The 23,377-nt window shown below is 48.4% G+C and overlaps 1 protein-coding gene across 1 annotated transcript in view; it reads left to right on the top strand.

Moving 5' to 3' along the window:
* Positions 1–23,377, top strand: part of HK1 (hexokinase 1) — an 85,562-nt gene that overhangs the window by 48,559 nt on the left and 13,626 nt on the right. Inside the window, exons 5-13 of the mRNA XM_015147490.3 lie at positions 2,378–2,473; positions 3,079–3,178; positions 3,282–3,465; positions 11,370–11,525; positions 14,036–14,269; positions 17,860–18,164; positions 19,706–19,854; positions 20,171–20,290; positions 21,733–21,828. Coding sequence (XP_015002976.2) covers positions 2,378–2,473; positions 3,079–3,178; positions 3,282–3,465; positions 11,370–11,525; positions 14,036–14,269; positions 17,860–18,164; positions 19,706–19,854; positions 20,171–20,290; positions 21,733–21,828 — 1,440 coding nt within the window. The remainder of the gene's footprint in view (positions 1–2,377; positions 2,474–3,078; positions 3,179–3,281; positions 3,466–11,369; positions 11,526–14,035; positions 14,270–17,859; positions 18,165–19,705; positions 19,855–20,170; positions 20,291–21,732; positions 21,829–23,377) is intronic.

Below are 23,377 nucleotides of genomic sequence, written 5' to 3'. Positions count from 1 at the left end.
TACTTCACCGGTAGCGCACATAATCTTCAAGCATCTCTATGAGTTAAGTGCTTATGATTCCTGCTTTACAAATGAGGAAACTGAGTCTCAGAGGGGCTAAGAACCTGTCCAAGGTCACCTAGCCAGGAAGATTCCGTGCTCGTAACTGGTCTACTTTGCTGCAAGATAGTAGCATTTGGGCTCAGGGCACCTTCCACACTTGCAGGGAGCACTCCTGGGTCCCTTTATGCCTTTAGGGTAAGCGCCCTTTCCTGGGCACTGCTTCCTGTGGCTGGAACCCTTACATCTGTATAATTTGTGGAATCAGCAAGAAGGGGCTTGAGAGCCCAGCAGACCAAGATGAGCACAGAGGTTTCCCCAGGGTCAGAGGGCTTATTAATGGCAGGTCTTGGACCAGGGTCCCAGGCCCCACCTCCTATCCAGTGCTCCGCCCACCTCCAACATGTCTAAATGCCTCTGAGATGTTCTGTCTGACCTGTTATGCTTTCAGGAAGCTGTGGCCATGTGTAGAGACTCTTGCTCTGGTTCTGGTACCTGAGAACACCCCTCCAAGGAGTTCAGAGCAGTTTGGCCTCCACCGTGTCCTTCCAAACCCTTTGGCAAGGCCTGTTGTCAGTACAAGCTTCCCTTGGCTTTTGAGAACTGAGACATGAGTCACTCCGCTTCCCCTGTGAGAGGTGGGCCTGGGATGAAGAGACTTTGGTGGACTGTGTTTCACCGTTGTTCACATGTGCTCTCTGCAGCTATTAACTGAGGGCCATCCCTGTGCTGGGCATGAGCTAGGCCCTGGGAGAGAATGGCCAGAGTGTGTTTATTTTGTATTTCTGCAGTGCTGAGGTTAAATGTTACCGTACAGTAGGTCTTATAACAGCAGGTGCAGCTTGTTCCCCATGAAGGCATAGCCTTCCAGGGACAGAAGTGCTGCAGGAGGTGGGAGGCAATGACCTCATGGGCACGAGGGCCTGCAGGGTGGAGCAGACATGCCCGGGAGGGGGCGTTGTGAACAGAGAAGGAGCCAAAGGTTGGGGGCATCCCACCTGCCAACCTTCACCCCCTCCAGAAAATGCTTCTTAGGCTGGGCCAGGGTATTTGCGGTGGTGCCAGTGGAGCACAGTCCCTAAATTTCCCATCCAGAGGCCTGTGCATATTACCCTTTAGGGCTGGCTGAGACCTTCAAGATCGTCCACTTCTAGATCAGCTCCCTGATTCTAGAGGAGCAGAGTGAACCTCAGAAGAGTGAAGGGAACTGCCCAGCAGGAAATGGGCAGAGAGTATGAAATAGGACCAGGTCTCCAGATTGGCCGCCCCACTTTTGTCCCATAACACCTGGTTCTCTGAGGCTTTAGAGGAAGAGGGCTGGTGGAGAGGAGGCAGACAGTGTCCAGGGCTTTTGCAGTTCCTGACTTAGTTGCTACTGAGCAAAGAGCCACTAGTTCTCATCAAGGGCTGCCCTCCCCGGTGCATGCTCCAGTCTGTGTGGCTCCCACCATGAGCTGGGGCAGGGCCCATGTGCTCAGAATCCTATCCCTGAGCTGCTTCTGCAGGCCTGCAGGGCCTGGACCGCGAATCTTCCAAGCCTGCTGCATTTATAGTCACTTGTCCCATTCAGAGTAAAACAGCAAGTATAACAATTATTTTTCTGTTCTCATATCTTTTTAGTTTTTTTTTTTTTTAAAGAAAACAAAAGCAATATGTAAAACTATCAAAGTAAGATAAAATTATGGAATGTTTATCATTGGATGTCTATCCTTGATGTTTCTCCGCTAATAGGCGAAGTGAAATAGGATCATACTGTGTAAATAGGGGAGTCACCACTTACAAATGGAGGTTAAGTCCCAAAGCTGGTGAAGAGGCACAAATCATGTATAGTCCACATCATTCCCTAAGTGTATGGGACCTGGCTCTTAAAAGCTCAGCAGCCAAGACTCATCTTAGCATTTTGTTTCTCTTTCCAGTTTGGCTCTGGCTTTCTTTTCCCAGGGCTGTGGAAGCCAGGGTCTGGTTGGGAAGTGGGGAAGGGGGCCAGGGATTTCTCTTGCTCCTTTTTAAAATAGATCTGGCTGCGCAGTTGGCATCCAGTTAGATTGGCAAGCCATGTGGCATTACTGTCCCCACATCTTCTGGAGTGAGCTGGATATTGTGAGCAGGTTTCTCCCCACCCTATCTTCACCCCCAGAGAAGCACATTGTGTGGATGATCCAGAGATAGAAAGGAGTCTGGGCTCCTCTGGGCCCTTCCCCCAGCCCAGTGTGATCTGGGGGGAGCCACTTGGCCCCTATGGGCCTCTGCTTTATCCCTGACCTGGAGCAATGCCCAGGGCCTTGGGGTACTGGAGGTCTCCCAGCCCTCATCCAGCCCCATCTGTTCTTCTTTGCAGGCCATCCTGATCACCTGGACAAAGCGATTTAAAGCAAGTGGAGTGGAAGGAGCGGATGTGGTCAAGCTGCTTAACAAAGCCATCAAAAAGCGAGGGGTAATTTCTCCTGGGCCCTCTGCCTCAGCCATGCAGGGGTGTGGGGAGCAGGGCTGCATTCTAAAACAGACCAGTGCCCTTCCTGGGGGGCAGTAGTGTCAAAGCCTGAAGACCCAGGCAGGGGAGAGTTGAGGATCCCCAGTGTGGAATGGTGGGGATGGGGATGGTGCAAAGCCCAGCTCTTGGAGGTGCTACCTGAAGGACCCAGGCCTGGAACAGGGGGTTGCCTCCTGACAGGAGTGCTGGGCTATTCAGGGAGTGGGTGTCACAGATGCAGCCTGTTGTACTCAGAACAAGGGCAGAGGAGCCCGCCTTATCCGGGACGTGGACCTCCTGCGGAGGTTTGCAGAGGAATGTAGCTCCAAGAGTAAAATCCTCACTACCCAAAGACTCTTAAGCCGGGTAATTAAGGGAACTATGAGGTTTTCATAACTTAATCACCATGCTGTGATCTAGTTAATTTGAGCACCAGCTGTAATGAAACCAGCACCACTCACAAAAGCAGGGGTTCTGAAAACAGGAGCACTCCTGCCAAGCACTGTTAAGGTGTATGATCTCTGCTTCCATGTGTGAGTGGACAGTGACACCCCATTATCTGTCCCCAGGACTATGATGCCAACATCGTAGCTGTGGTGAATGACACAGTGGGCACCATGATGACCTGTGGCTATGACGACCAGCAGTGTGAAGTTGGCCTGATCATCGGTAACGTATCCCCTTTGTCCATCCATTTGTTCAGCCCATCTTTCCAGGTGGCTCTGCACCCTCCTCGTTGTGTGGTCATAGCTTCTGATCTTGTCCTGCCCAGGTACTGGCACCAATGCTTGCTACATGGAGGAACTGAGGCACATTGATCTGGTGGAAGGAGACGAGGGGAGGATGTGTATCAACACAGAATGGGGAGCCTTTGGAGATGATGGATCATTAGAAGACATCCGGACAGAGTTTGACCGGGAGATTGACCGGGGATCCCTCAACCCTGGAAAACAGCTGTGAGTCCTTAACTTTTGCTTCTAACCACATATGTGACTTAGGGGACATTTAATGAAAGATTTGGGATGGGAGATAAAAAGGGCATAAAGCCAAGTAAGTGATCACAAACAGAAAAGCCTGTCACATTTTTTTTTTTTTTTTTGAGGCGGAGTCTTGCTCTGCCTTGCAATCTCAGCTCACTGCAACCTCCACCTCCCGGGTTCAAGCGATTCTCCTGCTTTAGCCTCTAAGTAGCTGGGATTATAGGCATGCACCACCATGCCTAGCTAATTTTTTGTATTTTTAGTAGAGACGAGTTTCACCATGTTGGCCAGGCTGGCCTCAAACTCCTGACGTCAAGTGATAAACCTGCCTCAGCCTCCCAAAGTGCTGAGATTACAGGCGTGAGCCACCGTGCCCAGCCTAAAGCCCATCAAAATTTGCATTATTTGTTGCTCCTTGTTTGGTGAGATGCACAGCTGTAGAGTCTGTAACTGAAAAGCACTTTTAAAATAATCTTCTCTTTGTTTAATTACACTGTGATTGTGTCCTTGTAAAACATCATGACAATGAAAAGCACAGAAATGAACCCATCCAATGGGGAATGGGGCCAGAGTTGAGCAGGTGCTGGTGGTCGGGGAGGAGATCAAGAGGTGAATGGGAGCCCAGGAGCTCAGTAGCCCCTGAAAAAAAAAAGTCCTCAAATTATCCCCTGTTGCACAAAAATTAGTAATTATGAATGGTTCAAAAATGCTCCCCCAACAAAGCACAGAAACATTAGTGTAAATGTAAGGCTTAAAAAATTTCTCTGTGCTGTAGTCACGAGTGTTGCTGTTTATGGTAAGAGAGGCCACATGGTGTGTGGGGCACCTAAGGGAGATGAGTGTCTGTTCATTCATCACATATTTATTGAGCACTTACTATGTGCTGAGCTCTGTGCTAGGCTCTGAGAATCCAAAACAGCACCTTCCCTCTCAAGTTTTACAATCTAGATGGGGAGGTAGGCCAGACATGCAAATATCTGTTGTGCAGAGGAGTCAGGGTAAGAAGAGTATAAGTAGAAGAGTATAAGTCATATAGACGTTAGGGGGAACGGAGAAGCAACCTTCTTCAATGTGAAGCATGAGTAGACACATCAGAGTTGATAAAGAACATCAGACTTACAGGCAGGTTGTTTTTGGCTGTGGAAAGCTCCTGGCTACAGAGGTAAGAGTGATATTATTCAGGTTAGAGCGGGTATTGCTTTCTCTGAGCCACATATTTCCTGAAGTGCCTGCCCACATTTCTCTGTGATGCTGCCATGCTACTAGCTCTCTCTGATCTACCCAGCTTCCTAGCAGCTTTATCCCAGAGTTGGATGCTGTCAGCCTACAGGGAGATGTTCACTGACTCTGTAGACCTAATAGCCCTTATCCTGATGCTAGAGGGAAGCAGGAGTTTACTACCCATGTTGAAACGCATCACCCAAAAGATCTCAATACTGCAAGCTGGACAGTTGGCCTTTCCACCTGAATTAATGGATTTTCATCAATGGCAAGCTCCCTGCCACTGGAGGTGGCAGCAGCGAATAAACTAGGTTTCTCAGTGAGGGAATTCCCAAGTTCTTACACCCAGAGTTGAGCATCTCCGTTGCAGGCTGAGACTGTGGCACCAGCTTGGTGACAAGGGACCCCAGTTCCAAAGCTCTGACAAAGGTTTTTTTAACCACACACACCCACCCCCATCCTGCCCAGTCCATTGACCTGACCCTACTGCCATCAAGTTATTACTGTGCCTATTTGTATGTTTCACTGAAAAGCCCTGAATATGCTTGATGGCAGTGCTGCCTGTGACACATGGCACGTATACCCTATTGCATCTCTAAAGTTCTCAAATCTCCACATTCCCAAGCGCATGTGACCCCAAAGGGTTTCAGATAAGAGGTTATGTACTTGTAGTTACTATCAGTCACTTAATGAGAAGTCTCTTTTCTTAGAAGTGCAGGTGGGGCATGCCACTTGTGGTAACTGAACAGGTAATGCCCAGGCCCTTTTTCTTGGCCTGAGTTTGGGAACCCTGCATGGCTTGGGTGTAAACTTGGATCTCTCTGCTGTTCATTGATGCATTTCTGAATTTTTCAAAGAGATGAACTGTATCCCAAGGCTAAACTATAAACTGTGTTTATGGTTGGCTTGCAATAAATGTTTTTGGGATGGATGGATGGATGGATGGGTGGTTGATGATGGATGAGAGATGAGTGGGTGGCTAAATGGGGGTACAGATGAGAAAGTGAAAGTCTGGGGCAAAGTCTCTTTTCTAGAATATGTTTCTCAGTTGTATTAGTCCGTTTTCACACTGCCGATAAAGACATACCTGTGACTGGGTAATTTACAAAAGAAGGAGGTTCAATGAACTTACAGTTCCACGTAGCTGGGGAAGCCTCACAATTGTGGAGCCAGTCATGTCTTACATGGATGACAGCAGGCATAGAGAACTTGTGCAGGGGAACTCCTCTTTTAAAACCATCCGATCTCGTGAGACTTTTTCACTATCACTAGAACAGCATGGGAAAGACTTGCTTCCATGTTCAGTTATCTCCCACCGGGTCCCTCCCACTACAACGTGGGAATTCAAGGTGAGATTTGGGTGGGGACACAGCCATACCATGTCACCAGTTTACTGCGTACTGTAGGTCAGGTCTCATTGAGAACAATTCCAAGGAAATGACAAATTCCCAAGTTGCGTCACATATTCCTGGAAATAGGCTGTAAGTTAAAGAGTTTTTTGCCTGAGCAAATTTTTGCTGTGCCCCCAGGCTTCTATCTGAATCTCTCGATCTTCCCTATGTCTTTTTTACATAGAATGCCTAGTTCTTGAAAGTCATTTTATCCTCTTTGTGGCAGGGAATGATGTTTCCTCCATTTGACTGATGGGAAAATTACGACCCTAGAATAGGACAGAGATGGCCCAAGACTTATTGTTGAGGTGTGGTCTGGTGTAGGTTTGGAGATTTTTGCCCTGTTTGACAGTTGGAGGTTTTCAGAGTGAGCTTCCAGAATCTCTTCTCATTGGTAATAAGAGATTTGTTATAAAGAGGCATTTTTTTATCATTTATGGAGAAAAACCATCAGGGAGGATTTAGGGAAGTGATTTTTCATCTCTGAGTACACATTAGAGGTACATAGGGGCCTTTAAAAAAAATACTGATGTCCAGGCATCCTCTCACCAGAGACTCAGTTGGCCTGGGTTGCCCAGTCCTCAGTATTGTAAAAGCTCCTTGGGCGACTCCAATTTTTAACCAGGATTTTTTTTTTTTTTTTTTTTGAGACAGATTCTTGCTCTGTCACCCAGACTGGAGTGCAATGATGCAATCTCAGCTCACTGCAACCTTTGCCTCTCGGGTTCCAAGTGATTCTCCTGCCTCAGCCTACCGAGTAGCTGGGATTACAGGCATGCACCACCACATCCAGCTAATTTTGTATTTTTATAGAGATGGGGTTTCACCATGTTAACCAAACTGGTCTCGAACTCCTGACCTCAGGTGATCCACCCGTCTCGGCCTCCCAAAGTTCTGGGATTACAGACGTGAGCCACCGCGCCCGGCCATTAACCAGGTTTTAAAACCTCAGTGTGTTAGATTTGTGCAAAGGCTCTCAGTGCCCAAGTGGGCTCTAGGCTACCAATAGCTGCTCATTCCATTTGCTTTGATTGAAGTTAGCATTTAACTGAGTACCTGCTGTATACAGTGGACAGGGAGGACATTGTCATCATAGCTCTGTGGCTCCTGCCTTCATTGGTGGTTACTGCATTTGGGAGGCAGCGGAGGAACCTGCTTTGAGTATTCAGGCCCCACCTTGCCCCAGAGTCAGAAGGTCTGTTTCTAAAAGGGATCAGTCTTTTGGCTTCCTTCCTCTCGCCCTTATATTCCAGGCCTTTGATATTCTTGCCACATGCTTGTCTTATACTATGGAGTTAGCCCCACCTTTTATTTCACTTTTAATTCTCCTTCCCCTTTTGTTTCCTTGAGCTTTTTTTTTTTTTTCCTGAGGGTATCGCTCTGTTTCCCAGGCTGGAGTGCAGTGGTGTGATCTTGGCTTACTGTAGCCTTGAACTCCCAGGCTTAGGTGATCCTCCTGCCTCAGCCTCCTGACTAGCTGGGACCACAGGCAGCAGTACCATGCCTGGCTAATTTAACATTTTTTTTTTCTTTTTTTGAGATGGAGTCTCTCTCTGTCGCCCAGGCTGGAGTGCAGTGGCCCAATCTCAGCTCACTGCAAGTTCCACCTCCCAGGTTTACACCATTCTGCTGCCTCAGCCTCCCGAGTAGCTGGAACTACAGGCACCCGCCACCTTGCCCGGCTAGTTTTTTGTATTTTTTAGTAGAGACAGGGTTTCACCGTGTTAGCCAGGATGGTCTCGATCTCCTGACCTCGTGATCTGCCCGTCTCGGCTTCCCAAAATGTTGGGATTACAGGCTTGAGCCACTGCACCCGGCTTAAATTTAAAATTTTTTGTAGAGACTGAATCTCCCTATGTTGCCCAGCTGGTCTCGAACTTCTGGGCTCAGGCAATCCTCCTGCCTCAGCCTCCCAAAGTGCTGGCATTACAGGTGTGAGCTACTGCACCTGGCCTGCTTGGACTTCTTGCTCTTCTGCTCTTGCTCTGTGCTGTGTCTGGAGTCTGGGATCTTGAATCCTTTTCCCCTGTGATTCCTTATCACATCCTTCAAACTGCAGAGCACCCACCCCACACAGCAACACAGCAACAGCAGTGACTGCAACAGCAAACGCTGGTGGTCGGTGGTTGGGAGAGCTCTTTGGCCTGGATGGTGGTTGAGTAACTGCGCGCCTTCAAGTCAGCACCCAGATGCCTTTTCTTTTTGTGGTTCTGCTGCTCCATGGAATCTCTCGGCAGCTCCAATCCTGGTTTGCTTGGCCATGGGCCTCTGTCTCTTTTCTTTCCTTGGGCTTCTAGTTGAAGCAGACCCAGGGTGCTGAGGGCTCCTCATTGGTGTGCAGGTCCTTGCCCATGACTCCTCGTGGTTGATGATGCTTCCCTCCCCCATCTCAGCCCTGCCTGGGCCCGCCGGCAGGCAGAGTGGTTGGAACCCTGCTGCGCTGCCTTTCACTGCCTATCTGTGGTCGTAGGTGTCTGACTGCCGAGATATCTGGGCATTACCTGTTCAGTTATCACAGGTGGCATGCCCTGAGAGGCAGATCATGACTTGCTGGATTTCATTAATTTCACTTGAGCAGATGGGAAGCAGCCTGTTGGAACAGGAGCCGGTCTCCATGAACCTTGGTTTGAACAGAGAGAAGCTCGTGAGAGGTGCTATTTGCTTGTTCTGCTGCTCTAACAGGGCCTTTAGGGACTGGGAAAGGACAGACCGTGGCCATGGGCCTCCCTCTGGAAAAGGGGGTATCACTATCCATGTATGTAATAGGCCGTGTAAAAAAGGGAGCAGATAGTTCTGGGCATCTTCAGAAGGCAGAGTGAAAAGCAGCAGGTAGAGGGTGCCCGGAGGCTGATGTTAGCCCATCCTAAGGGGAATGCCCTTTCTCTCGTCACACTGCCAAACAGGGAAGGCTGCCTAGGGAGGAGAACAGGCAGACAGGCTGGGGTAGGGGTGGTCCTAGGTGGCTGCTAGCATGATAGTGACAGCTAACATTGAATGACACTGTCCATGAGACAGGCAGAAATGCACAGTGGTTAGGAGTACAACCTCTGGTGTTAGATCTAACTGGATTCAAAATGTGGATTTGCCACTTGTTAGCCCTGTCCATGGGTAAGTTATATAACCTTTCTGTGCCTCTGTTTCCTCATCTGTGAAATGGGGATAATTCTTATGTCTCCCTCCTAGGGTTGTAACGAAGATGAAATAAGTTAATACAGATAAAGTGCTGGGAAAAGTGTCAGACACATAGGAAGGGCCACAGGCACTCATTATTTAGCCAGATATTGTCAGATAGTGACCTATATTAACCCATATCCTCCGTATCCTCCATATAACCTTACAGGAAGGCAGTCAGTATCTCCATTGCACAGGTAGGGAGGCCAAGGTGAGTAGCTCAGTAGTGGCTCTGCCAGGGCTCCGCCAGCGCTGTTCCACCCCTGTTCAGGGCTACACAGAGGCTGTTCCCACAGGAGCCTGGGGCGGCACCAGACTCAGAAGGGCACTCTCCTGCCAGGGATCCTCTGCCTGGCCGCAGCCAGGTGGTCCTGTCTGGTTCTGTCAGGAGAAGGAACAATGAGGACTGTGTTTTTAAGGAGGCTCTGTGCCCTGTGCTGATGGTTGAGGGCCGGGTGCTCAGGTCTCGGCAGCATCCTTGGCTCCTGGGTGGCTCTGGTTGGAACAGATTGTTTTGCTGTGTCACAGCCAGCTGTGGGTGTGCCAGCTGGGCTCCCGCAGAGGAGCGGCGGGCTGCTCTGATGTGCGCCCACCTCTTCAATCTGCCCTGCTCAGGGGTTCCTTCTGGCCCCTGGCCAGCCAGGATGCGGGGGCTGAATCTGGCTCACGTATGGCATCGAGCCCTAGTTCTTGCCAGCTCTTGGCTGGGCCTTCAGCAATGCGTGTTGGCTTCTGTCTGTACACCTGGCCGCCTCTCCCCTGCAGCTTTGGGCTCATTCTGTGATTGGCTGGTGCTTGAACGGGGCTGGAGCAGTGGGGTGAGCCGATTGGCTGTCAGTACTCAGAGACCAGCCCTGGAGTTTAGGGTAACATCAGTGGGGGAGGAGTGAGTTCCTCAAAGCAAATTCTTGATCCTTTTGGCCGGAGAAGGAGAAAATCATGCCAGGGAGGTGCCTAACAAATGTCCTGACAGCGGCCCCAAGGGGAGTGGCTGCCTTTCCCTCAGAGAAGCTGTTTACCCTTTCTGAGCTGGGAAATGGGGACAATACTTCCTCGTCACCTCCTATCCACAGGGCTTGGGGTCTCCCATAGGAGTAGAGGTGAAAGGTCTTTGAAAAGTATAGCATACAAGCCGGGTGCTGTAGCTTGCGTCTGGTAGAGTCACTTGAGCCTGTGAGTTCGAAACCAGCCTAGGCAGCATAAGGAGACTCCCCCTCTACAAAAAATTTTAAAAATTATCTGGGCGTGGTGGTCTAGCTACTCAGGAGGCTGAGGTGGGAGGATGGCTTGAGCCTAGCAGGTTGAGGCTGCAAAGTCAAGATTATGCCACCTGCACTCTAGCCTGGGCACAGAGTGAGACCCTGTCTCAAAAAATAAATAAGTAGCCGGGCGCGGTGGCTCACGCCTGTAATCCCAGCACTTTGGGAGGCCGAGGCGGGCGGATCACAAGGTCAGGAGATCGAGACCATGGTGAAACCCCGTCTCTACTAAAAATACAAAAAATTAGCCGGGCGCGGTTGTGGGCGCCTGTAGTCCCAGCTACTCGGGAGGCTGAGGCAGGAGAATGGCGTGAACCCGGGAGGCGGAGCTTGCAGTGAGCCGAGATCGCGCCACTGCACTCCAGCCTGGGCGACAGAGCGAGACTCCGTCTCAAAAAAAAAAAAAAAAAAAAAAAAAAAATAAGTAAATACACACATACATACATACATAAAGATAAAAAATAAAAAGTATAGCATACAGTTTAGGAGGAAATTAAAATATTTTGCACATTTCTATCTGGGGCCTTCTTGACATCTGCAATCTAAATCCGAACGCTCCCCGTGCCTTCAGGCAGCCTTCCCTGCCCGCTCCTGCCTATGGTGTTCTCCTAGTCACAGGCATGGGGTCTGGATACTCCTGCCTTCTCTAGAGTCGTCTTGGCTTCCGATCCCTCTCCCTCTGCTGTTCAGTCACGCAAGAGCATGGTCTTGCCTGCCGCGAGGCTGGGGCCTGGTGAGGGGTGAGTCGGGGCTTCCCATTCCTTTTGTGTCTGTCCCAGCCCTCGTGTGTGGGGCGCAGAGGAAGGCTGACAAGTGCCGGTTTGCCTTTCTCCCGCAGGTTTGAGAAGATGGTCAGTGGCATGTACTTGGGAGAGCTGGTTCGACTGATCCTGGTCAAGATGGCCAAGGAGGGCCTCTTATTTGAAGGGCGGATCACCCCGGAGCTGCTCACCAGAGGGAAGTTTAACACCAGTGATGTGTCAGCCATTGAAAAGTAGGTACCGTCCCCTCAAGGCTTTCTTGGGGTGTTGGGGCAGAGAAGAGCAATTGGTCCCCTGTTACTTCTTGAGTCCAAGTTTGGTGGCTTTTCCTTCAAGAGTGTCATGGCTTTCTGGGTCCTTGTCCCCTCAGTCTTATCTGACCCGTCCTGGGCCAGACTCCCTGCAGGCACTTGTCACGGTTCATTAAAGAATGACATAGTTAGCCTCAAGTGTACAGGTGATTTTCCTGTCTAGCTACAAGAGCAGCTTCCTCTCCTACCCCCATCAGCCTGTCACCCCCACCCTCCACGCACACTCAGGGTAAGATTAGCGTCCGGAAAGCAGACGATTCAAGCAAGGAGCAAGGAGCTGGTGAAGCCTGGAGCCTGGGTTTTTGCAATTGCACCTTTTGGAATTGGACCTTCTCCAGACCTTCTCCAGACTGTGTTGAGGGCACTAAGGGCACCTTAGTAACCTCAAGGTGTTAATTAGGTGCTTCCTGAAAAAAGACTTCCTTGACCAATAGGATTGGGAATATGGCACATTTATCTTCCATTTTACAATGTTATGGTAAAATAAATACAGACTTACAGTAAAACAGAATGAGAAGTATAAAGTATAAAAAGAATACAGATTTATAGTATCATCAACACATTAAAGAAAACCCAGTTTGCTTTGACTGACTTGTCATTTCCCAGACTTCTTTTGTGCTTGAAACCACCCCTTCCCTGCCACTCACAAATTCTTTCAGGGGAAACCTGTTAACAGCCAGAAATGTGCCCTGGCATGCAATTTGAGAAACACTGGTTAACACATGAGACAGGACAGTTAGAAGGAAAGACAGAGCCAGCCAGCAACTAACTGCAGCCCCTTGACATCACACAAGAAACCCGGGATTCTTTGTCTTAACTGTAACTCACAGGCCTTCACGCAGAGAGGGAAGCAGGTGACCCCGATCCCGCTGGCAGTCTGATGTAGTCTGGTGCCTCCAAGTCTAAAGCACTCTTGTCTTGTTGCTGGCCTCCGTGTGCAGAAGGCTGTACTCCTGGTTAAGGAGACTCCTTGTAGCCATGTGAGGCCACCTGGATAAAGATAAGGCTAGCTTTGCTGCCATCTTTGGTGCAAGGAATGCTATTTTATCTCTGCGCAAAGTGGTCATTCCCATTGCTCCCTGTGTGGTCCTAGAAATTTGGATGGAGCCAGTGCTTCATAGCTCTGGCTCCTGGGAGAAGATTTGCATTAGCTCTCTTCGAGGTTAGAGAAGGCAGCTGCTGGAATAGGAAAGGGGTTTATCTGGACCAACTCTTCTGCCATACCCATGTGCTGGAGTTTGTTTGATGATTACTCTCCTTCAGGAACAGTAGGTGCAAAGCCCCGATAATCAGGGAGCCTTGCTCCTGAGTTTCTAGCCGTCTCTTTTCATGAGTCTCCTGGTCAGTGGCTGGGAAGAAAGGGGAGCAGGAGACTCGTGGATTGTCTTGAAAGTCACTGGCCAAGTCAGGAAATGCATTCCTTCCTCTTGGCCTGTTTCTGATATTGACCCAGCTAGCTCAAGGAAGCATGTATATTATAATAAAGGCTATCTCAAACAAACAAACAAAAACTATATAAAACATCCTGCAAGAGCAGATGTTAGAGGCATTCTCTAAAATCAGGAGCAAGACAGTATCGCCAGTTTCTATTTTGGCATTATACTGGAGTCTTAGCCAGTGGGGTTTTTCTTTTTTTTTTTTTTTAAAGAAAAGGTGAGAGATAAAGGTGTGAGAATCAAAAAAGAAGTAAAACTGCCATTATTTGCAAATGGTAAAAGTCTATATGGAATACCCCCAAAATACCTACAGACAAATGAGTAGAATGATGGAAGAGGTTAAAAAGATGTCTGGAGATAAGATACAGAAATCAGTTATATTTCTATCAGCAATAATAAAAATATGTACATACTTTAAAATACTTTTTAAAGAATAATTTTAGATTTACAGGAAAGCTGCAAAGATAGAGTGTATATGTGTTTGTGTGTGTGTGTGTATATATACATGTATGTATACATATATATTTTAAAGACACCATTTACAGTAATAACAAAACTATAAAGTACTTCGGAATGAATCCAACAAAAGATACACAAAACACATATACAGAAAATTACAATTTGGCTGAGAGACATCAAGGAAGGATGTGTAAGCATCCAGGGCAACTCACAGACCTGGAGAGTGGGAGGTTCTCCCGAGCCTCCTGAGCCCTGGGTGGTGGCAGCCATTTCTCCACTTGTTCAGAGGCCACATCGTTTTGCCTCTCCACTTCTCTTCATGGTTCTGGCTTGGCGTAATGCAGGCTGGTACAGTTTTTCCGATTACTACCTGGCATTTCTTATGGAGGAGAACCCTTCCTGGGGCTTTCTCAGGCATTTGACTGTCTTCATCCCATACCACGCACAGGCTTTCCCTTTCTAGCACCTTCGCACCTCAGTGCTTTGCACTGCCTCGTGTGGTCCTCAGTGCATCAGTATTGGCCTCTAACTTCACAGGAATAAGGAAGGCCTCCACAATGCCAAAGAAATCCTGACCCGCCTGGGAGTGGAGCCGTCCGATGATGACTGTGTCTCGGTCCAGCACGTTTGCACCATTGTCTCGTTTCGCTCAGCCAACCTGGTGGCTGCTACACTGGGCGCCATCTTGAACCGCCTGCGTGATAACAAGGGCACACCCAGGCTGCGGACCACGGTTGGTGTCGACGGATCTCTTTACAAGACGCACCCACAGTGAGTCTGCCCTTTGCTCTCATTGGCACTCTGTACCCATTGTGGGTGGGGACCTTCTCCAGAAATCAGACTTTTGTACCCAGTGAACATTTTTCGGCAGACAAGACAATGGTGGTCAGGGGCTGTGGCTCATGCCTGTAATCTCAGCACTTTGAGAGGCCGAGGCAGGAGGAAGGAGTTTGAGAACAGCCTGGGCAACATAGTAAGACCTCATCTCTACAAAAAATAAAAAATAAATAAATAAATAACATGCCTAGTTCTGGGCAGTAAGGTCAGTGTTGCCCATTTGGGAAGGATCGCCCTTAGCCGATCCTTGCTGGTATTGTTTCTGCACTCCGTTGTTACCTTGCCCTGTCAAAAGTCGAGATGGAGATTTCTGTAGCTGTCGGTCCCGCTGGGTGGAGTGTGTCTGTCTCTCGTCCGCATTTCGTCAGGAGGACCTTGGGTCAGAGGTGTGGTACCCACATTCTTGTTTCAGAAGCTGCTGTTAAAACCCCCCAAACCCTCAGACTTTACTTTTTTAAATGGGCAGCTTGTCTGTGGTTGGCCTCTGAGAGCTGGAGCTGTAGGAGCTGTAAGGTGACCCCACTGGCGAGGGGGTGCTTTGTTCCCCACGCAGCCTTCTGGTCTGTCAGTAGCCCCAGCCAGTCCTCATACCGTCTCACCTTAGTTTCAGAAGCCACGTTGTCCTGTGAGAACATGGCTTGTACTTTTTTAAAAGGCTAAAGGTAAATTCTAAGTCATTATCTAACAAGTTTTAATGATAGCCTGTGACATTATTTTTTTGCACAGGACCTCAGAATTGTTTCCCACTGTACATATAAATATAATGTGCATGTGAAGTACTCATGTCAATACTGCACCTTCACACCCAGCTCTGGTGATGGCTCAAAGAATGTCGACTTAAATTGAAATAGTCCTGGCCTGGCATGGCAACTCACACCTGTAATCCCAGCACTTTGGGAGGCTAAGGCAGGTGGATTGCTTGAGCCCAGGAGTTCGAGACCAGCCTGGGCAATGTGGTGAAACCCTGTCTCTACAAAAAAATCATACAAATTATTAGCTGGGTGTCGTGGTGTGCCTATAATCCCAGTTACTTGGAAGGCTGAAGTGGTAGGATCACTTGAGCATGGGGGTGTGGAGGTTGCAGTGACCTGAGATTGTGCCTCTGCACTCCAGCCTGGGGGACAGAGCAAGATCCTGTCTCAAAAGAAAAAAAAAAAAAGAGAGAGAGAGAGAAATAGTTTTGTGTTGCTGAGGCGAAAGGGTTTGAGCCAAGTTAGAGGATGTTATTTGCCAAGGATGTAATTGTATTTTTAAAATATTTTTAAAGTATTTGCAAAATTCTTGATAATGAAACTTTTATTAGCCATTGCTTTCTTTCTTTTTTCTTTGTAATTTCTTGGCTAATTTTTTGGACAAGAAAGCCTAGGGATTTGCAGCATCACATTAGAATTTTTTTAGATTGTAGTAAAATATACATAACATGAAATATATCATCTTAACTTTTTTTTTTTTTGGAGGCAGGGTCTTGCCCTATTGCCCAGGCTGGACTGGAGTGGAGTGGTGTGCTCTCAGCTCACTGCAACCTTAGCCTCCCAGGTTCAAGCAATTCTCCTGCCTCAGCCATGCCACTGCACCAGACTAATTTTTTGTATGTGTTTTTTTAGTAGTGATGAAGTTTCGTCATGCTGGCCAGGCTGGTCTTGAACTCCTGACCTCAAGTGATCCTCGGCCTCCCAAAGTGCTGTCTTAGACATAAGCCATTGTGCCCGGCCCACCTTAACCATGAAGGGTACAGTTCAGTGGTATTAAGTACATTCATACTCTTGTGCAGTAATCCCTATGAGCCAGAACTCTTCTCATCACAGTTTAAAAAATAGCTTTGATTAAATGTTTCTCATTTCAGAAGTAATATTTACTCAGTATAGAAACTTTAACTAGTTCAAAAAGTTATGAAGAAAATAGAAATCATCCTTAATCCCACCCCTTGGAGTTGACTGCTGTTAATATTTTGGGGGAACTGTTTTGCCAGCCTTCTCTATTGACTGCAGACCGCAGACAGAGATAGAACTGAGGAAGTTCTATCTCACTGCTGTCCCAAAGCTGTCTTCTAGACACTGAGAAATCTCCAGACTTTTATGTGGTGAGGGAAAGAGCCAAGTGAAAAAAAGAGTGATTATTTATTGAACCCTTCCTCAGCAGCAGTTACTAATCTGAGCTTTTTAACGAGCTCAGTTAGTTCCCTGCACATCACTGACACCCAGATACTGAGACCCTCATTACTTCAGGGTCAGCTGCTCAAGGTCACCTGAGGTGGAGTGGGTGGAGTTCGCCCTTGTTTTCCCATCTGACTTTTTTTCTTTTTCTTTTTTTTTTTTTTTTGAGACAGAGTCTCGCTCTGCCGCCCAGGCTGGAGTGCAGTGGCGTGATCTTGGCTCACTGCAAGCTCCGCCTCCCGGGTTCATGCCATTCTCCTGCCTCAGCCTCCCGAGTAACTGGGACTACAGGCGCCCGCCACCTCACCCGGCTAGTTTTTTTTGTATTTTTTTAGTAGAGACGGGGTTTCACCGTGTCAGCCAGGATGGTCTCGATCTCCTGACCTCGTGATCCGCCCGTCTCGACCTCCCAAAGTGCTGGGATTACAGGCTTGAGCCACCGCGCCCGGCCTCTTTTTTTTTTTTTTTGAGACAGAGTCTCGCTCTGTTGCCCAGGCTGAAGTGTAGTGGTGTGCTCTCGGCTCACTGCAACCTCCGCCTCCCAGGGTCAAGCAATTCTCTTGCCTCAGACTCCTGAGTAGCTGGAATTACAGGCATCTGTCACCATGCCCAGCTAATTTTTATATTTTTAGTAGAGACAGGGTTTCACCATGTTGGCCAGGCTGGTCTTGAAGTCCTGACCTCAGGTGATCCACCTGCCTTGGCCTCCCAAAGTGCTGGGATTACAGGCATGAGCCATTGCATCTGACTTTTGAACACCGTGCTCTTGACCACTGTGCTGTATTATCTTCTTCATGGTGGAGGGCAAAATGTTTTTAGACCTGGAATTTTTGTGTGTGATACTCATGTAATAATGAGAATCTTCTCTTTTTATGTGTGATTATGAACGATTTCATTTTTCCTTTTTACCTCTCTGCATTTGCTAACTTTTCTACAGTGGATATATATGATTTGTGTGATGAAACAAGCAGGTGCAGAAAATGGAATTAGGCTGGGCACAGTGGCCCATGCCTGTAATCCCAGCACTTGGGAAGCTGAGGCAGGTGAATAGCTTGAACCCAGAAGTTTGAGACCAGCCTGGGCAACATGGTGAAATCCTGTTTCTACTAAAAATACAAAAAAATTAGCCAGGCGTGGCTCCAGCTACTAGGGAGGCTGAGGTGGGAGGATCACCTGAACCTGGGAAGTCGAGGCAGCAGTGAGCTGTGATTGTGCCACTGCATTCCAGCCTGGGCGACAGAGCAAGACCCTGTCTCAAAAAAAGAGGGGGGTGGAAAAAAGAGTTAAAGAGTGGAGAAAGAAAGGGTGGCCAGAGGTCCCCAGTGGATGCTCAGTCCAGCTGTTGTGGCATGTCCCCCCCGCCCCTACAAGGTATTCCCGGCGTTTCCACAAGACTCTGAGGCGCTTGGTGCCGGACTCCGATGTGCGTTTCCTCCTCTCGGAGAGTGGCAGCGGCAAGGGGGCTGCCATGGTGACAGCGGTGGCCTACCGCTTGGCCGAGCAGCACCGGCAAATAGAGGAGACCCTGGCTCATTTCCACCTCACCAAGGACATGCTGCTGGAGGTGAAGAAGAGGATGCGGGCCGAGATGGAGCTGGGGCTGAGGAAGCAGACGCACAACAATGCCGTGGTTAAGATGCTGCCCTCCTTCGTCCGGAGTACCCCTGACGGGACCGGTGAGGGCCTGCTGGGGGCTGACATGCCTGTCCTGCTCCTGCCAGGGACTGAGCCACAGTGGGGGAGGTTGAATTCACCAGTGGATGCCTTTGCACTGGTGATGCATGATTTTGCCAGAGCTAGAAACTTCCTCACACCTGTTTTCCATTTTTATTAACTGATTTGTCATATGTGTGAGTTGCGGCAGTTAAATTTTCCTGGTCAGACCTCCCAGGCAAGTGCTATCTACCTCTAAAACTACAGCCCTGCTCAGAGTAGTGCTCTGAGCTGGGCAAGGTGGCACACGCCTGTCATCCAGCTACTCAAGAGGCTGAGGTGGGAGGACTGCTTGAACCCAGGAATTCAAGACCAGTCCGGGCAACACAGCAAGACCCTGTCTCAAAAAGTATTAAATGAATAAAAAAGAAGTGTTCTTAAAAGCTGGGCAAATCCCACAGCACTGATTAGGTTTTCCCAAAGCCAAGGTAAGCCAGCAGAAGGATAAACACTCAGTGTACCGTTCTTAAATCTCGATAGAGTATGCATGAGACATTCAGGGCCTGGGGAGTTTTGCATTCAGGCAAATGGTAGCACGGAATCCAACCCTTTATGCTAACCTTGGTAGTTTTCACTGAAGCCGATCATTATGGGGAATCTGAAGAGCTTTTCAGGTGGGTCCTTGGAGTAATGAATGTTTGTGACAGGAATGAGTCCTATGTGTAAGTTACCTAATACCACATTATAAGTCATCCTTATACTTAGTGGCTTAAAACAACCACCCTTTATTATTGTTCATGCATCTGTGGGTCAGTTGGACAGTTCTGCTCATCAGGGCCAGGTGCGGCTGACCTCTGCCGGCCTCATTCCTGGATCTGCAGTCAGCTGTTGGGTCAGCTGAGACAGATCTCAGATGCCCTTCCACACATGTCCAGCGGTTGGTTGCTGGCTGGGGTGCGGGGGTCCCTGGCCCTGTGTCTCATCCTTCAGTGGGCCACCTGTCTGTTCAAGTGGTGGCAGTAAGGGCTGCAAGGGAGAGGGGAAGACTTCAAAGCCTCCTGGAAGCCCAGACTGGGGATAGGCTCAGCTTTGCCTCTGCCACACTCTGTTGGCCTGAACAATCCTAGGGCTGGGCTAGATCCCAGGGGAGGAGAAATTGACTCCATCTTTCAGTGGGAAGAACTGCAGTCACATTGCAAAGAAGGATTTTGCACATGCAGGGAAGGGAATGATGTGGCTGTTTTCGCAAATACCCCACACCCTGACATAAATTATTAATTTTTGTAGGAGATTTTCGTTGTTGCAGCCCTGGTGAAGTCTGTGTATTGTGACAGGTGGTTTACTCACATGCTCCCCTCCCAGTGTGGCTCCAAGTCTGTGGTGGTCAGGGATGTAGTGCCCACTCTTCCTCTGAGTCTGTGCTGTGTCCTAAAGGGAGGAGTTGCAGCTTCTCCTCTGTGTTGGCTATGGGATTCTCCCCTTGAAAGTCTGGAGTCTTGGGGTTACTGGCTGCCAAAAGGCACTTAGCTGTTTTTGACATTGTTTATGTTTTTGACTGCAACAGAGAATGGTGACTTCTTGGCCCTGGATCTTGGAGGAACCAATTTCCGTGTGCTGCTGGTGAAAATCCGTAGTGGGAAAAAGAGAACGGTGGAAATGCACAACAAGATCTACGCCATTCCTATTGAAATCATGCAGGGCACTGGGGAAGAGGTGAGATTACAAAACCATAGTGCATATGCACTGCACACACGGCCAGTGGCACCGGCAGTCACGTGATGACCAAAATCCTCCATGGGATGCCCACATGGATTTGTGTCCTTGTGGCCCAGAAGCACCAGATGCTTTTTGCCATGCCTGGCTTGTGACACTCTGGTGACTGACAAGGCTCTGGAAAAGGATGCTCACTCTGCATGTGTGGGGGGTGTGTTTGCATACGTGTGTGTGTGTGTATACACACTTTGGTCCATGTGCACTGATAAAATTAAAACCACAGAGAGCATGGGAGATCCTTTCTTTTCTCCTGCAGCTGTTTGATCACATTGTCTCCTGCATCTCTGACTTCCTGGACTACATGGGGATCAAAGGCCCTAGGATGCCTCTGGGCTTCACGTTCTCATTTCCCTGCCAGCAGACGAGTCTGGACGCGGTGAGTCTCTGTCCTTAGGCCTCAGTGATCAGGCAGCACTGAGTCCCCTGTGGCCCGGGTGGGCTGGCCCTTGAGGCCTTCTCCAGCCTCAGTGTCATTCCTAGGTGACAGTCACAGTCACAGTGGGTTGAGCCAGGCTTTATTTCACAGCCTGCAGGACATACTGGGACTCTTCTCTCTTCTTTTCTCTTTGAAAGCAGTCACCTTTTCTGGGAAACCTTCTGGTCCTCCAGGCAAAAATAGAACCTTGTCCTCTTCTGTGTCCCCTGTTCATTTGATTGTTGCCTTGCTTATAGCACTTCTTACACAGTTAGTTCTTAGTGACAGCGTCTTTTGTTTCTGCTAGTGGTATACTCCGTGAGCAAGGACCTGTATCCCCACACGCCCTAGCACAGTGTCCAATCAGAGGAGATAATAAATGTTTGTTCAATACACGGGATGAATCAGGGTCCAGGATCAGAGCTTGAGCACCTGCTGACTACTGAGTACTGGGCTCAGAGCTGAAGGTTACAGCTCCTGTCCTCTGGAAGGCCACAGTCTAGTGGGGGAGCCGAGTCCCTAACACCAGCGGCTCCAGCTCCATGCAGTCAGGGTTGGGGAGGTGGATTCTGGGCAGAAAGAACCAATGGTGCAGAGTCACGGAGGCAAGACCCAGCCTGTCACGTTGGAAGAGCTGTAGGTAGCTCTGGGTGTCACAGGTAGAGACATAATCAGGCAGGAGTTCTGGAGGTGGGTCTTAGGCCAGGGTTTAAGGCTTAATGAGCAGCCCTAGGAGAGCTAGGTATGGTCACCTGCCTCTGTAAACCAGTTAATCCAGTCACGTCGCTGACTTGGGACTTTTTTCTTCTGAAACTCTTTTAGAGCTCAGGAGTTAGATCTATGAAAACTTGAGGGTTTTTTGTTTGTTTGTTTGTTTGTTTTTAAAGCACTTCACTTAATACCTTCACCTTGGATTCATCACAGTCAACACACACCCAGGGTACTTTTTTCCCCAGGAAGTGTTTTAACTTCAATCCAGTGAAACCTAAAATGTATTTTAGGTAGTCACAGCATTACTAAACTCTTAGGATCCTTTAGTTATAGTGTCAGTAGACTCTTCTGTACAGCTGGTTATGCCAGTGGCAGTACCAGGCTAAGAATCGGGTGGTCTGGGCTCTCCATTATTGAGTGCCGTCTTTGCTGTCTGCTGGGTGAACTTAGACATCACTATTTACCTAATGTACCTCATTTTCTCCATCTGTGAAGTGGGATTATTTCAGACCCCTATGAGGATGGTGAGGAGGGTCTGTCATATTTTATTGGTTTGTCCTCAGATGTTTGAACTCTGTCTCCGATGTTGTGAGCCCTCAGCAGTTGTTGACTCAGGAGGGAGGGTTGGAATTTTGTATTCTCCCCTTCTGGGTTAATTACATAGGACTCTCCTGGTGCTTTTTATGTTTTAGGGAATCTTGATCACGTGGACAAAGGGTTTTAAGGCAACAGACTGCGTGGGCCATGATGTAGCCACCTTACTAAGGGATGCGATAAAAAGGAGAGAGGTAACTATTAAAATAATGTTTTTAAAAATCTTTACTGTTTTAGGGGTTTCTAAAATGTGTGTTTGCCTGTTGTAAAGAATTCAGGCTGGGTGTGGTGGCTCACACCTGTAATCCCAGCACTTTGGGAGGCCGAGGCGGGTGGATCATGAGGTCAGGAGTTTGAGACCAACCTGGCCAATATGGTGAAACCCCGTCTCTACTAAAATTACAAAAATTTGCCAGGTGTGGTGGTGCCACCCGTAGTCCCAGCTACTCGGGAGGCTGAGGCAGAAGAATCGCTTGAACCCAGGAGGAGGTGCAGTGAGCTGAGGTCGTGCCACTGCACTCCAGCCTGGGTGACAGAGCAAGGCTCCATCTCAAAAAAAAAAAAAAAAGAATTCAAACAATACAGAAGCATGTGACCTGGCCAAGAAAAGCTCCCTATTTCCTGACTCCACTGCCCGCAATGAAACAAGGGCTCATAGGTTTATGTTGTTAAAGGATTATTATTATTATTATTTTTAGAAAGGTAAATCATGACTCTCATACAAATTGAAAAAGAGAGAAGCAGCCCCTGACAGGTGGGCACAGCCTGACACTCTCAATTATGCCTTGGTGTTCTCCTGCGGAACACAAACAATTTCACAGAGTCCACAAACAATTACAGAGCGGAAACATCAGACACAGCCGCTCCGTCCGGGACCATGATGGATTTAGACAAGAAAAAGACCAGTCTGTAACCGTAGAATTGCCCCTGGTTCCTGACAATATCCAATCCAGGGCAAAGCCCCAATTCTTTAAACCTTCCCCCAAACCACAACACAGACACAGATCCAAATTACATTTTTTTTTTTTTTTTTAGAACTTTAAAGTTTCCTTTTTTGAGACAGGGTCTTACTCTGTCACCCAGGCTGGAGTGCAGTGGTGCAATCTTGGCTCACTGCAACCTCGGCCTCCCAGGCTCAAGAGATCCTTCCGCTTCAGCCTCCCTAGTAGCTGGGACTACAGGTGGGCATCTACACCCGGCTAATTTTTGTATTTTTGGTAGAGATGGTGTTTTATCATATTGCCCAGGCTGGTCTCCAACTCCTGGGCTCAAGCGATCTGCTCACCTTGGCCTCCCAAAGGGTTGAGGTTTTTAAATAGAGGTGGAGTCTTGCTGTGTTACCCAGGCTGGTTTTGAACTCCTGGGCTCAAGTGATCCTCCTGTCTTACCCTCTCAAAGCGTTGGGATTCCAAGCATGGGCCACCACACCAAGCCACTTTCCGAGATGCCCCCTGGGGTGTGTTCTCCAGTGTTGCAGTGAGTCAGTAAAGCCCGACTTTGTTAGATTACAGGTGTGTTTCTGGTGGTCTTTGGTTGGAGGATGTTGAAAAAATATAAAATGAAAAATTTCCAATATTTAACTCATTAATTAATTAGGGAGTCAGTAAGAGACTGTTTCACATTTTTTTTCTTTTGCCTTTTTTCAAACCCCATTACACTGAGCAAAGTAAGAAATTTAAAAAACAAAACAAAACAAAAACACTTCAAATGACAGTCTAAAGAGCAGACAGATACCTAGGCACT

Source organism: Macaca mulatta, chromosome 9 (genome assembly GCF_049350105.2).
Source record: "Macaca mulatta isolate MMU2019108-1 chromosome 9, T2T-MMU8v2.0, whole genome shotgun sequence".
NCBI lineage: Eukaryota > Metazoa > Chordata > Mammalia > Primates > Cercopithecidae > Macaca > Macaca mulatta.
Note: the sequence above shows the minus strand (reverse complement) of the source record. Positions and strands in the feature narration are given on the sequence as shown.